Source organism: Hipposideros armiger, unplaced genomic scaffold (genome assembly GCF_001890085.2).
Source record: "Hipposideros armiger isolate ML-2016 unplaced genomic scaffold, ASM189008v1 scaffold_198, whole genome shotgun sequence".
Lineage (NCBI taxonomy): Eukaryota > Metazoa > Chordata > Mammalia > Chiroptera > Hipposideridae > Hipposideros > Hipposideros armiger.
The window spans coordinates 1142318-1158290 of NW_017731548.1; the positions used below are offsets into that span (position 1 = coordinate 1142318).

The following is a 15973-nucleotide window of genomic DNA, read 5'->3' on the forward strand; positions in this document are numbered from 1 at the left end:
GGATGATATATATATATATCAAAACAAGGACAATAAGTGTTAATTATAGACTAGGTAGTGAGTATATAAGTATTCCCTATACAAATTCTTAATTCTTTCAACTTTTAAGAATTAAGAATTCTTAATTTATATTTGAACATTTTCCTAATAAATGTTGGAAAATACTTAATGTGATTTTTTTGTTATAAAAAGGACATATGCTCAGTGAAAATATTTGTAAAATATAGAAAATAAAAGGAGGAAATAATATTTTCTGTAGCCCAACAATCCAGAAATAACTATTACTTGTTTTTGCTTTTAGTCTTTTTTCTGTGCTTTATTTTTGCTTTGTTTAATGGCTATGATCATATTTTACATGCTGTCTTGTACCTTATTCTTATAGCCTATAAAAATATCCTATTTTTCCCCAATAAGCTTTATACCATATCACTTCCACTGCGAGATCATATTCTGTTGAGCTAGTATACTATAGCTTATTTAAGCATCCACTTACTTTGCATGTTTAGATTGTTTTTCATATTTTACTGATATATTACTAAAATGGGTAACAAAATGTTCTGTTTTAGATCCTTGTAAGTGGAAATACCATGTGAAAATGTGTGAAAAGTTTCAAAACCCTTCATACACATTGTCAAACTTGACGTTTCCATCCTTTTCTTTCCAGAATAGTTCCTGAGATACCTTCACAGACCCCCCAGAATTCCTTAAAACCCAATTAAAGCACCACTGGTCTAGAACATTTTAGTTATTCACGGGCTATATGTCAAATGAATTTTTTTTCTTTTTTTCTTTTTCTTTTTTATTTTTATTTTTTTGCCAGAGAGGTTTAGTAACTTGTTGATGGTCTTAGCTAATAATTGGCAGAATCACCACTAGACACTACATATATCAAGGCAGGAATGAGCGCATAACAGGGGCTTAGTAATGTTTATTAAGTGAACACATGGAGAATGAGGGTACCAAAGGCTTGTATCAACTTAGATTTCTATTTCCTGTGTGTTTCCCTTCAGAGGTACAAAATACTTAGGTTAACTTCTTTCTGATCCAGACTGGACATTGTTCTTATTTGCATATTGGTTTATTCTGGCTACACCTACTGCTTCTGATTTTCCTTTGGCTCAGAACATAGAGTTACGTGTAAAGCCCATGCATTATAAGATGCTAACTAATCTATTGTTGGAAATGTGGTCCAGGTAACAGTGACATGAATATTCTGAATACTCTTTGCCTTCTAGGCTTCCAGTGTGATTTGCAAAAGGATTTACATATATGGTGTGTGACTCTCTCCTCTGAGAGAAGGGTCCTGTGTAGGTTTCCGTACGTAGGCAGCAGGATGGATGTGTACAGTCGTCCCCCCTTATCCACGGGGGATACGTTCCATGATCCCCAGTGGATGCCTGAAACTGTGGATAGTTCCGAACCCTATGTATATGTGTTCTCCTATACATCCTCCATAGATTTAGTTTATAGTTTAATTTGTAAATTAGGCACAGTAAGAAATTAACAACAATAACTAATAATAAAATAGAACAATTATAATGATATACTGCATTATGTGAATATGGCCTGCCTCNCTCTCTCTCTCTCTCTCTCTCTCTCTCTCTCTCTCTCTCTCTCTCTCTCTCTCTCTCTGTCTCATAACCAATCTGATAACCAAGACGACTGCTCAGTAACTAACGGGCAGGTAGCATATGCAGGGTGGGAATGCTGGATAAAGGGAGGATTCACAATGTCCTAGATGGAACAGAGTGGGGCGGTGTGAGATTTCATCATACTACTCAGAACAGCACGCAATTTTAAAATGTATGAATTGTTTAATTCTGAAACTTTCCACCTAATACTGTTGGACCATGGTTGACTGCAGCAGGTGCCTACAACTGCAGAAGGCCAAGTCGCAGATAAGGAGGGATGACTGTACTCCGCCCAGGGTCTGGGCAAGCTGTCCACTGCAGCAGGCCTGGGGCGAGTGAGCTGGGGCCGCTGTCAGCACAGACATTGTACTTGGCGGCAGTGTCAGTGGGCGCTCCAGAGAGTTGTGATTCCAGGGGTTGTGAAGCTGCTGTCTTGTAGGGACACACACTTCCTCTGAAAGGGAGACAGGGTAGGAGGGGGCAGTTCCGTTATAAATAAATCCAAGAGGAAGAGTTGTGTACAAGGAAGAAAATGAGACTAATTATTCTTTCTTTATTACCATTCCCTTCTCAGAGAACGAATCAAGTATTGTTGTGAGCAGCTGCGTACTCTGTTGCCATATATAAAGGGGAGAAAGAATGACACAGCTTCAATTATTGAGGCAACAGTTGAGCATGTGAAGTATGTCCGGGAGAGAATCCCTCCAGCCGTGATGGGCCAGGTACTCAACTCTGAAGCCCTTGAGTTTTATCCTCATAGACAATGCTTTAATGCTACAATTCTTTTCTATTTTTTAATCACTGGAAATGTATGTGTGTTTGTATATATGAAAAAAATCTCTATCTCAATAGATCTATCTCTCTTATTTTTTAGATTACAGAAGCACTTCAGAGCAATGGGAGGTTTTGTAAGAAACAACCAGTGCCCATCCAGTTCTCCCTCCCTGGCACGGTCATGGCCCAGAGGTATGATAAGGGCCCCTGTTATTTTCCTCCAGACCAGGGCCAGAAGTGTAGACAGCCACTGAGCCCACCCATGGTGAACACTTAGGCATTTGTTAGGAATCAGGGAACTTTTCCCACTGCTGACATGTACCTTTGAATTACAATGATAAAACATGTAGTTTCTCAGTCTCATAATCCTCTCATCCCTTGCCTCACTCCTCTTTTGTTATTTCTGAGGATATTAAAAATGGAGCTTGACCAGTAGTGATGTTGAGCAGTCCAGTCCGCTTCAGCTGGGTGTCCTTACATTACACAACGGGACCTGCCAAAGGAATGCTTCCTATTTCAATTTTTTAGAATATGGGAACAATCTGTGGAGGAAACGCAGATCATTCCTCTGCATCCTAAAGAAGTCCTGTTCAGCAGTTTGTTTGGTTTTCTTATCTAAGCAATCCATATTTTAGGCTCTGTCTATAGTTTTTAGAACTTGAATGGTAGAGCAGTTGAAGTCAGCCATGTTCATATTGTCTTCCTTGAGAAATGTGTATTTTCTTTTCGTCCTTTGAAGGGAAAACAGTGTGTTGGCAAGCACGTATTCACCTGTGAGAGGGATCAGGTTCCTGGCTAATCAGTGCTTGAACATGTACTCTGTCCCCACCTTAGGGGGCTCTGTGGATGATGCCATGAGAGGTGAGCACCACCTGCCCAGGCCGCTGCACTGGGCTTGGGTCTGCGTGCCCGTCCTGTGTGCCCCGGGCGCCTAGGCATTCATCTCCACAAGCAGGGGAAGGAGCGAGGCTGGGAGATCCCACCAGGAGTCCTGGTGTTGTCTGCTCGGAGCACACAGCTGGCCACAGGCACCTGTTAGCCCAGACAGTTACCAGAAAGGTCATCTTACTGATGATAAAGCATATTGGTGGTTTTATTTATGTGACCAGAATCTAAAGGGAAGGGAATTATTTGTATTAATTCAGAACTACGTCCTGAGCATGTAACACATTCGTTTATTGACTTTCAATGCTTAAATGTCACCTTCTCAGGGTCTTACTTAACCACACAACTACAACTTCACAGTCCTCACCAGCACCATATCACACGTAGGGCTCCTTACCACGTTCTCTGTTGTATTTTCCTTCACAGTACTTACCACCTAATATTCTTTACTTGCAAACTTTGCTTATGGTAGCCTGTCTTCTCCCACTGAAGTATCAACTCCATGAAGACAAGGATCTTTCTTTCTTTCTTTCTTTCTTTCTTTCTTTCTTTCTTTCTTTCTTTCTTTCTTTCTTTCTTTCTTTCTTTTTTCTTTCTTTCTTTCTTTTTTCTTTCTTTCTTTCTTTCTTTTTTCTTTCTTTCTTTCTTTCTTTCTTTCTTTCTTTCTTTCGTTCTTTCTTTCTTTTCTTTCTTTTCTTTCTTTTCTTTCTTTTCTTTCTTTTCTTTCTTTTCTTTTCTTTTTTGCCTGTTTTGTTCATTACTGTATTTCTAGTACCTGGCGCAATGACTGGCTCATAATAGGTGCTTAAGAAATGTCCATTATTTGAGTATTCATTGTGAAATAGACGTTTACCCACCACGAGGTGTTTTGTTATTTGTGTTATATGGTCTAGACATGCCCGTACACTTGTAGAAATAAGAAAATGGAAGAAAACAGAGCCAGAGAGGAAGAACACCGGGCACATTTGTGCCTTGGTTTTCCTGGAGGTTACTCTTAGTGAGAAGCCAGTGTGGTGGTTCTCCCACCCTGCATGTCAGACGCTGGGTGACAGACACCCCTCCCCACCTCCCCAGTGCCGGGGCCTGAGGCCAGCCTGCTCTGGCTCTGTGAAGGGCCTCCGCCCTCTCCCGTCAGCACCTTCCCTGTGCTGGGAATGCCCTTTCTCACACTCTCCCTGGCTACCTCCCAGTTCTTCCCCCGGTGTCCCTCCTTCACAGATGGGAACACAAGGATGCACGAGGGGCAGCTCTTGTTCTTATGGAGCTCACAGATTATAGCAGAGAGGGTCACCACAGCCAACTAAGTTTCCTCTAGTAATGGAGGTGCTATGCACATTATGGGGATATAGCGGAAGCCACAGGTCCAGAGGAGGTGAATAGGGATGGTGTCTAAAGTCAAAAGAGAGAGGAGGCCAAAAATAGAATCTGGCCCTCCTTGTTCATATAATCAAAGCAGCCTCAGGGTGCTTTGTTCCTCAATTTAGACCTTTCTCCTGACTAGGGGCAAGGGGAGTGAGAGTAGGAAAAAAGTAGCCATGAACTATGGCTAATTTATGTAAAGTAGCTGTGGCTAGATGCCCCACTGAGTGATTAAGTCAGATAGAGGTCAGGGCACAGGCACATGCCTGTCAGTGTTACCTCTTACACATGCGTTGCCTCGGCAATCTCACTATTTATATTCTGCAGACACTCTGAAACACTCTTCGAGGGGAGTGAGTTCAGGCCTTTCTGTGCCCCAGCCTCTCTTGGTATCACATCACCTAAACCAGGTGGATGACACTGGGGTTCTAACTCGGACAATAGACCGTGGCATGTTCAGACCAGAGGGGAGTCTACAGGTCATTGAGGCAAACCCCCCATTTTTATTTTACTTATATACGTTTTTCCATTTGAAAAGCGGTAGTAACCCTTTACTAACCCAGCTAAGATAATACCTGTGTTCATTTTTTATGTATTTTCTTCAAGTCTTTTTTATGCATATTTTCCTACAGTAGTAATCATATGGAAAATCAAATTTTGTCTTTGCTTTTGATATTTAACATCATGTCACATATACTTTAATTTTTTACTATGCAGCCCTCATCACCATTTTAATTGTTTTAGTAGTTTATCACATGATTTATAGAATGGTTTTCTTAGCCATCCTCCAGTTGTGACATTTAGTGTTTCCAGTTTTATGGGGAGAGTACTTTTATATAATGACAGGAAATATTTCCCCACATATAGACTTTTCTATATTTTGGATTTTTCCTTGGACTGGATACCTGGAAGTCTGTGATGAACGGGCCTGAGAATGTGAGCACATGTATAGCTCATCACGCATGCTACCAAATTGGTTTTGAAAGAGGGTTGGAACAGTTGAAATCAGTTAAGTCTTTCAAATTTCCCTTGTATCACCAATAAAGGCTGCAGAAGTTAAATAGCCACCTGAGGTCACCAGGTTTCTGTGTGACTCGTGACACAGAAATGCTGACCTGGGTCAGTGTTCAGATGTCATTAGGTGGCCCTGACTTGTCCTTTCCCATAAATCTCTGTACACATGGGCTGACACGCAAATATTCACAAACATTCCAGATACATTCGCATTTAAAGTGGAAATAAAATTACTTTTATTATTATTAATGTCCAGAAGAAAAGAAATATTCACAATGTTGAGATTACATTGTTAACATTCATTATATGTTTAAAAATATTTTCCTGCCTTCTATGTACTGTACAGAGTATAGGTATACAATGATAGCACCCACTTGACAGATAGAAAATTGACCAAACTTTATTCGTAGCTGAATGGAGTTCTTTCTAGCATTCTTCCTTGCTTCATAGGGATTGTCACAATTTTTATTATGATGGAAGCACACACACACACACAACCACAACTACAAAGATCTGATGCTTCTCTAAAATCTCTGTCTTTTAATGACACATGAACACTAATTTAAAGTGTATATATTGAATTAAATGTTGCTACTAAAAAATTCACTCTGTTTTTCCGACAGCATTTAAGTGTAGCAGTAGTACAAGTTTGTAACATGAGGAAATGAAATAGAGGACAGTTTATGTTATATACAGTAGTTCAGAGTTACAGTCATGTATACTGACGGATTTTTTTTCCCCCTTAAAGGTCAGTCTAGCTCCACTTCGGAGAATGCTATTGGTGATATGTATAAAAGTCTAGTTCCCAGCACAGCTCTCTCTCTTAATTCCTTCCATGCTGTCAGATACTATTCTAAAGTCATCCCTTCCTATGATGCAGCAGCCGTGACAAATCAGAACATCTCAGTTCATTTTCCACCAGCTGTGCCCAAAGTCTCAAAGTTTCTTCCTCAGCACTGCAATTCTGTGCTGGACCAGACGTGCACAATATATCCCAACTGCCTGGTAAGTCTTCTGGGGTCTTGGATCAGGTCGGACTCTGTCATTCCCTCCGGCAAGGCCCCTGACTTGCGTTTAGCTGCTACTACTCCGGTCAGAAATCTCTTAGACTGGGACCAGGTGCAGTTATGTTAACCAGGCTCTCATTCCACCTGCTGCAGGACTGCATATCCAGAGTCAGTGAGCCTGGAGGTGGCCCTGCTGGTTGACCCTAAGTGACCAGATGGAACACGATTTTCTCGAGAGCCCCTCCCCTCTGCCCCTCTGCTTCCTCGATGCCCCATCCCGTTTCCCAGCCTCACGCTCAGCCGGCCCCATCAGTGGCTGCTGCTCGGTCTCCAAGGCTGGCAGTTACTCATACTAGATGAAAACCTGTTCTTCTGACACCAGCGAGGCTATTTGCAGATCCCAGATGTCCTCATATCAGATATTTATCGAGCACCCACGATGTTCTGGCATTCCACTAAGCACCGAGAATGTAGTAGATGTATAAAGATAGCACAGCCCCTGCCCTCATGAAACTTTAGTGTCATAGAAGCAGGCAGTTGTTATGCACGTAGGAGGAGTGCCCTGGTATATATAATAGAATCTAGCTTTGGAAGACGCTAGGGGCTGCTTACCGCTGCAAGAAGTACTGTCTAAGCCGAGACATGAGGAGTCAGAATTAGCCTGGTAGGGCGGGTAGGAGTTGGGAATGAGCAAGAGAAGAGCATTCCAGGCAGATGGCTCAGCATATATAAATAGTAGTGTCTTCGTTGTTTTTTTGTTTTTTTTAAGCACTGTCCAGTTTTAGAGGAAGACCCAAACCAAACTGACCTACTTAAAATGTACTTCTGATCACCTTAATATAGTTGCTAATACTTTTGCATATTAATAATGGCTAACATGTTTTGAGCACTCAATAATTAAAGAACGTGCCTAATACTTTATGTCCTTAATGTGGATGGTCTTTTGACCCTCTGAAACAATCCATTGAGGTAGGTATTATTGTTTCCATATGACATCTATGGAATGGGAATAATAGTGACCTTGCCAGAACAACGTTTGAGAAAAATATTCTAGAGAATCACAGAGAAATTTTAACATACAAAATATCTGCAAATATATTACTATTGTTGATGCTCATCAGGATGCCAACAGGCAAACCCGAGGAAATGAAACAAGGATTGTGACATTAATCTTTTATTGTTGACCTACAGTTTTTGTTGTAAGAAAAAATTATTTTTAATAACAATAAATACATATAATAATAAACAATAAATACATATAAAAATAAATATATAAGTACATATTTTAAAACCTGTAGGTTTACTCATGTGAAGATTTCATATGGTTTTACAAATCATTTCGTATTTAGGACATAGAAAACATATTTATGACATTATAAGTAAGAACAAGTCAGGATTCAATTAATGTGGTTTTTTTTTCCCTTTGCAGCAACAGTTTTGGGCATATTAATAGCACATGTTTGAAACTCACACTCTAGACCACCTATTGGGCGCAGTTTGATAATACGGGAAGAATGGAACAAAGAATGATCTTGAAAGCTACACCCAAAGACCTAATATCAAAAGAATTTGCATTGTATGGCTTCTGATAAATGGGCTAAAAGCTTCTACAGATAGAAAGGCAGCAAACGTGCTAGCCACATGCCTTCACTTATCTTCATACGTACTTGGATCTCCCCACCCAGAGAGCTACAAGAACAAATGGCCTAGGTGACCTAGACCCTTTTTTTCCCCCACAAAGAATATTCCACAATTTATGGAAAAAAAGTGCATTATAGAAAAGATCCACGTAGACTTGATAAGTGGTAAAATTGTGGAGGTGCATTGATACTCTGGTGTCACTGAGTACAGATATGGCAATTTGACTCTTATTTTTAGTATCACCATGCATTACTTATTTCCAGGTCTTTTTTTTTTTTGTAGGTTTCACATTTTAAAGAGCTTCGTTATTTACCATTCAAACTAAGATACCTTAATTTGAGAGAGGTGTTTACCTCCCCGCTTGACTGCTAATGAATAAATTGACATGTTTGTTTTTACATTTCATAATTCCTTGAGTTAAATAATAGCTAATGGGTGAATTTTTCTTTCTGGATCTTCAGTTACAAACTAGCAGGTACTTCTTTGTTTTTCATCTCTTCCTTCCCATAGGTGTTAGAAAAGACTGTTGAAAAGAAGGGAAAAAATTGTTTGTTTTATATTTCCTTGAAATGTTCTTATGCATAATATAAGTTTTATTGTTACATATTCAGTTTTGACCCTGAAAATAGTAACCCATTTTCGTTTTGTTTAATAAATATGTGTTCCCTCTTTTAATAGTATTATGTAGGGAATTTAATTTTACTAGATTTTTGAGAAGTTTAAAAATTACTTTAGGCATAGCCTAATTTTCATGTTAAATTGTATAGCTTTCCTTTGAGGATGCCTTGATGATGGAATCTGTAGATGTTTGACAAACTTTACCTTTATAAAGGAACTATGAGTTTCTAACTAAGGTTCTATGCTTATTATTACAAATGTGTGTTGACTCTTCATAATCTTGCCATTATGAGTAATTGCTTTGACATTGTGTGCAAACCTGTTGAGGTATTTTGGGCACTGCGATCACTTCATAGGTTCACAGCTGGTCTTAATTGCTACTGGGACTTTTGGTCTTAATTGCTACTGGGACTTTTGTTTTGCATCAGGGTTTCTCTAGATCCACTTGAGGACCATGTGGTAATTCAACAGGGGACCTATAGAGTACGACCCATAGATCCTGTCTTCTTGCTAGTCTCGGTCCCCTTTTCCTTTCAACATGGAAAGGAGGCCAACAGATCTATTGTTAAAGGACTGTTTTTTGGTTTTTTTTCTTCCAGAGCTGGTTCCCATGATCTCAAACGCCAATGCAATGTTCAAATTTATTTCTAAAACTAGAATTTCATTTTTAATAAATTATACTTTTCCAAGTAAGTTCAACTCTCAGCTAAGGAGGAAAAGTTAGTTGGGCCTTGGCCCATAGAAAAAGAGCAGAATTTTCCTTTATAAAATCAAGTTGGCTGGCCATGAGACAGTTCCAGTATTATTTTCACTATGAAAAAGGTGTACGGAGTTTGCCTAGAAAAGGGACAGCTTACAGGATTCACACTGGTGGTAGAGGGTCAGAAACAAACATTTATCAAGCCCTTTCTGTTGCCCAGGAAAATTATTAGACTTTTCCTTGAGGAGAGGATTTAGCCTTATTCATTTCTGTATTCTCAGTGTCTCCCATCTTGCTGGGTGGCTGGCTGGATGCACAGATTCTTGGAGGGCTATCTGGGTGAATGAGGAGCCAAGAGGAAGGAAGGGTCTGACCTTGGGTGATGACTCTGAGAAAGGAGGGCAGGAGACACAGTCAAGCACTTGAGGACCCATTTGAAGTCAAGAGAGAGGGAAGAGTGAAAGTTGATGTGTGGCCATCATTATAGTTTTTATCAATGTGTATCCATCTGTTTAGACCTATTTCTTCCCCCTCACCATACTTTTCTAATATACGAGTTGGATGGTCGTCAGCATGGCAGACATGACAGTAATTGATAGTGTTAATAAAGAAAATGTGTGTTCAATGGAGAACACTCAAATGTTGAACAACTCAAATATCATTCAGTTGTTTATTAATTTGTTCAGTAACTATTTATTTGACAAGCATTGTCTTGAATGCTGGGAGTACAGCTATATATGTAAGACATAGTCTGTTTTACCTTCTGTATCTAGAAGCTTAGAGTCTACTGGAAGAGACAGGTAAAACAGAATTACAATAGAGTTTGTTGAGTGCTACAAAAGGGGAGACTATGAAGTACTACTAGAGTACTTAAAAGCATCACTCACCCTTTTCTAGAGATTTCATGCAAGGCTTTTGGAGACAGTGACATAGCTATCCTCATCTCTAAAACTAGTGATAACAGTACTTACCTCTTAAGGTTGTTGTGCAGATGAAATGAGATAATATGTGTAAAAGTCCTTGGAATGGTGCCTAGCACATAGTAATCATTTAATACATGTTAGTTATAATTATGTGATGATAATGATTAAGTTGAGATTTTATGGACCAGTAGGCATTGCTAAGCCAAGAGGTGGAGATTTGGGGACTGGTTCAGGAGAGGAGTTTTTAGGCAGAGAGAACTGCATTTACAAAGATACTAAGGAAAGGACAGAATGAAACATGGCTGTGCATAGAGTTCAGGTGTGGGATGGGGAAGAATGGAGCAAGAACACAGGTAAGAGCAGAGAGGCAGGTAAGGGCCACGTGATACTGCCCTATTTGAACTTCTAATGATGCCTCATTGCCATTGTGATATTGACATAATCAGATTTGCATTTTAGCATGACCACTCTGGCTTGGTGAATTTAAAGGCAGAATGAATTGAAGGGGGCTAAAACTAACTAGGGGGGGGTGTCCGTTCTAGTAGTTCAGGCAAGAGATAGCCCCAGATAAGTTGTTGGCAGTGGAAATAGACAAATTTAACCAATGGTAAGGGGGCAGAATTAGCAAGACTTGGTGGGTGATCCAATGGAGGGGTGTGAAAAAGTAAGGATGACACCCAGGTGTGTGGTGTCAGTGCTGGACAGATAGTATTGATGTTCTCTGAGGGAATGCAGGAAAAAGAGCCCTTTAGCGGGATGGCGCTAGAAGGTGACAGTTGTATTTGGGGACATGCTGCATTTGGGTATTTGTAGGATAGCCTCGTGGAGGTGGCCATAATACATTCAGATTTGAGCGGCACAGGCAGACAGCTGGAGGAGAGGTCACAGGTCTGGGGTGGTGGGATGTAAGAGTGGGGGTTGAAACAGCAATGGCGGGGTAGCCTGGATGACCCACAAGGACTTCTCACTCTCCAATTCTATTATAATTCATCCTAAGTCACTTGGTCAGGCCCCCACTGTCACATGAAATTACAAGTTACCAGAACTTCGAAGTCCATGGGTAAATCCTTAAAGGCAGAGGGAACATCTTGCCCATGGCAGCTGTGTTGGTTTTGTAGTAGTGTTTTGAATTGTGAGAAATTAAATTTCCCTGAATTTCTAGCTTAAGAAAAATGTAAAACTTTGGCAATACTGGATCTATTTCTAGTATGCGAATAGCAACAAACCCAGGTAAGTAGGACCGACCTCTTTACACGAGGCCTCAGTCTCCCTCTGGTCACGCCCAGCTTGCCGCATTCATGGAAGTAACCTGCCTGTCCCTTATAGGTATTCTAATGTAATTCCTATACGGGGGAACCATGGGGGCAGGGGGAGGGTAGCAGCGTGCTAAAATGCAGATTCCCAGGTCCTACACCACAGGGTCAGGCTGGGAAACTTGGCTGAGGTCCGCTGTGTTGCAGGTATCTGAAGATCCTACCTAAAAACACCCAGTACACATCAATGAATGCAGATACCCATAAGGGACACAAAAACAGACTGAAACCACAGTGGTTGACTCCCCAGCCTGCACTTGTAGATTTCTGAAAAGCACACATACCAGAACCTTACTCGGGAGATTCTGACGTCACCCCTCTAGAGTGGGGCCTAGTTCTCTGCCTAGAATGAGCGATGTGCAGCCAGGCTTGGAAGCCACCGTGAGGCTATAACATGCTGATCACGTGCATGTTAGGGCCTGACATCAAGAGGCGAAGCACCAGGAGCACAGCCCTGAATCTCCACAGCTCAGCTCGGGGAGGAGGATTCTGTCCACACTGGCTGACGGAAGGTTTGTTGAGGTGAGTTTCAGAAACTGCTTTGGTGAGTTAGAAAGGTGATGAGGCAAAAACCTTCTGTGCCCAGAGTATAGCTGCAGGGAAATTCGAAGGCAGGAGCCGACCCGCGGAATTGGGAATAAGTGTGACTTAAGGTGAATGAAAACAAGACAGATGTAGGGCTTCACTCTCTTTAGTTTATCTAGATGGCACTGGAAACTGCTTCCATGAAGGGAGGCGCTTTCTCATTTTTATTAACTCTTCCATGTTTTATGAAATTACTTTCAAAGTATTGTTAAAAGCAGAATGTCACTTTTGCAGAATAATGACTGGTAAAATATGTCATTTCTCTGAATAGTTGGCACTGACATATCATAAAATTTTGAAACTGGAACCTGAGCCTCCTGGCATTTTCCTGTCCAGCTATCAGGCGTGTCACTGGTTTTCCCCTTCCCCTGGCTGCCTCCTTGTTACATGGAATGAGGAAGCAGGAAGCCCACAGATCACCTCAGTCAATCGGTGGCATCAAGGGAAACATGACACTCCTATGGAAAAGAGAGAAGCCTCTTATCTGTACGCCTCAAGGTTTTGCATCCCAAAATAATGTTCTTTCTGAAAACAAAAACCAGGAAGATACACACACACACACACACACACACACACATACACACACACACACACTATTTCATAGTATGTTGTATACTGTCAAATTTTACTGATCAGTCTCCAGTAAAAATATTTTTATTCAAAGCAAAGATTTCGAGAAGTCAGATTATAACCTAAGTGGGCTTGAGCACTGCTGGGAGAAACTTCAGAAATCAGACTTCTAAAATACGCAAACTCATTCTGAAAAGTGGTCTGCCAAACTGTGGATCCGAAGAAGTCTTTGCAAACAGATATTTCTTTCTACTTATCTTTTCCCCAAATAGTCAAGGCTATGTAAGGGAGTTAGGAGCGGTGTAGTGTCTAAAACACTGAACTCCGTCTTTCATCCTGTCTCATGCTATGTTCTTACATCCTCCAAATAATAGCCAAATTTAAAAAATTCTATGACTTAGGATTTAGGAGATTCCATGCCCTTTTTAAGACCTCAATAACAGATGTCAACACTGCAAGCACTGTGAAAACCCCTTGCAGTTTATTTTCCCCATAGACCTAAAGTGGAGCTCAGTTTTGAACTAGAAACTATTGGAAAGTAGAAAATATTTCTCATAGCCATGTGTGTATTCGGGTGGGTGCAGAGAAACAAAAATGAACACGGGCTTTCCCCTCCTGCTTTGGACTAAATCCTGGTTCTCTCCCATATGGTATTCTAATACTCCTGAAGCTACTGTTTAGAAAGCATTAGGGGGTGAAAAACCATAGGATTCACTTCCCTGTGAGTAATTCCTTATTTTCTTTAATATTTTAAGATTTTATTGTAATTAAAAAGAATGCCAGTGTGGTTTAAGCATTGATTTTTATCTCTTATGGAGCACTATAATTGAACGACCCTTTCATGACATTTAACTAGTAATAATGATTTTAAATATTTTGTTAAAGGAGCCACTCCAGACATTTTATTTCAGTGTAACAGAAAGTTCAACTCTTTTTACAGAGTTAGTGAGTCAAGACCTTGACAAAAATGCCTGTAAGCCATTGAAAGAGTCAAGGAAAGGTGAGGTATCGATAAAGTAATTTTTAGTTCATTAAAAGCAAATAGTAGAGTTTGGAAAAACTTGAATATGAACATATTGCCTGGCATAGAAGACTTTTTAAAGGGTTAATCCTAATCCGAGGCAACTCAGAAACTCCTGCAGGACTTACTCTGAGCTCCAAACACTCCCCTGCTTTTTTGAGCCATGTGAGAAGAGTTGTTTATGGGAAGGGAATTCCTTTCTTGACCATCACTGCCCTCACCCTCTGAAGCAAGAGCTGAGTTTCAGTATAAATATTATTGCTGGCCACAAGACTTCCCAGCTCCTTTTTAAAAACCTAGCCACAGAATTTGACTGGCAGAGAAAGTGTTTATTTATACTTAGTATCACTATCAATTCTCCTGAAAATGGAAAACCTACAAGGATGCAATAAAATGCTGCTCTCTGGGGCAGGATTGTGTCAGCCTGAAGGGTAGTTACAGGGAGATCATGTTAAGGGATTTGCACTTACAACCTTGGCTCTGGCCCAGCCAAGGCTGGGAAAAATACTCCCAGTTCTCCAGCCCAGCAGCAAATGATATAAATCCAGTCTCCAAGGAGGCACATCCTCTGGCCTGCTTTGGTGAAGGTGAACGAAGGTACTTGTATAAATGATTGGCTTGTTGAGCCCCTTTTGTGAAGAGGTGCCTTACCAGGGTAACTGCTTTGGAGAAATTGAATTAAAATGTTAAATCTCAGCTGCTGGAATTGGCTTTGTGTCATTTGGGCATTTCCTTCAAATGCTAATGAAAGCTGAAGAATACTAATCAGATCCCACTGGTAAAGCCAAGTTAGACAAGGCAAGCTTCCAACTGAAAATTATTTTTCACTGTCTACACATGGATATTCTGCTACCACTTAACAAAGGCAAGGCAACACCATTGGGGACTTCACCCTGGCCAGCCCAGGCCTCCCCCAACATGTTCCTCATCTTGCTTGTTTTTTACATTTCCCCGGCCCTCCCCTCTTCATCATCAATGCCTGATGCGCTAGCTCACTGTTCAGCTTCGGGCCTCTAAGCTGCCCATAGAGGCAGCTTAGTGTCTTGGAAAGAGCATGAAGTTAGAAGTCAGAATGATGTGATGGTAGCCCAGTGCCATCTCTCATTAGCTGCATGTATTTGGGTAAATTATTTGCCTCCTGGCGCGTGTTTTCTCTTCTGTAAAATGGTGGTCACAATATTCGTTTACTTATTCAGGTTCTGAAGGTTGAGATAATGTTTCATAAAGTTCCTGGCATTCAGTAAATCCTCCCCTAAAAGGTGGCTGCTATTGTCTTGCTGCCTTTCCTTCCTGCAGCCTCTCTGCTCACGGGGACACTGTGCTGGCAGGATCACGATTCTCATTGTCATTTGATGTCACTCTCCTCAGCTTTGCAGGATCCTAAACAGTAAGGGGGTCTTGATTTCCAGGAGCTGTTGGGATTCTTTACTCCTTGATGGTGAGTTGTCAAGTCTGGCACAAACTGCCTCCCTTCCTTTGTGACTCTCCACCCAGTAGAGCAGAACACGTATATCTGACACTCTCTTTCCCACCGTCTGCCACTCCCTGCATCTCCCACCAGAGTCGGGCAAAAGAAGTTTTGTAGCAGGGAGGGAATAGGCAGTTTGTGTGGATTCTCCACATGATCCTGGGTTGCTAAGGAGCTCACTCCTGGCTTGGAAATCTCCAGGTCCAGAGTTTCTCTTCCGCCATCACACCACAGCCTTAGGGGCTCACTCATGTGAGAGGCAGCATGGTGGATTTGAATGCCAGCTTCACTGCTTCTGGTCTTTACTCAGGGCTGCTGAGCAGCTGGTTTCTCTGAGCCTCATGTTTCTCATCTGTAGAGCTCATACCTACCTTACAAGTTTGTTCTGAGGATTAGAGAGAAAATGCATGCAACATGTCACTAAGGTAGCACCTTCCTCACAGTACAGGATTGTAAACATATGC

The 15973-nt window shown here is 41.1% G+C and overlaps 1 protein-coding gene across 1 annotated transcript in view; it reads left to right on the forward strand.

The window, feature by feature from the left end:
• Positions 1-9116, forward strand: part of SOHLH2 (spermatogenesis and oogenesis specific basic helix-loop-helix 2) — a 53147-nt gene extending 44031 nt beyond the window's left edge. Inside the window, exons 3-7 of the mRNA XM_019653152.1 lie at positions 2206-2353; positions 2506-2597; positions 3145-3266; positions 6412-6668; positions 8100-9116. Of these exons, the coding sequence (XP_019508697.1) occupies positions 2206-2353; positions 2506-2597; positions 3145-3266; positions 6412-6668; positions 8100-8120 (640 nt within the window). The 3' untranslated portion in view covers positions 8121-9116. The remainder of the gene's footprint in view (positions 1-2205; positions 2354-2505; positions 2598-3144; positions 3267-6411; positions 6669-8099) is intronic.
• Positions 9117-15973: the final 6857 nt, after the last annotated feature.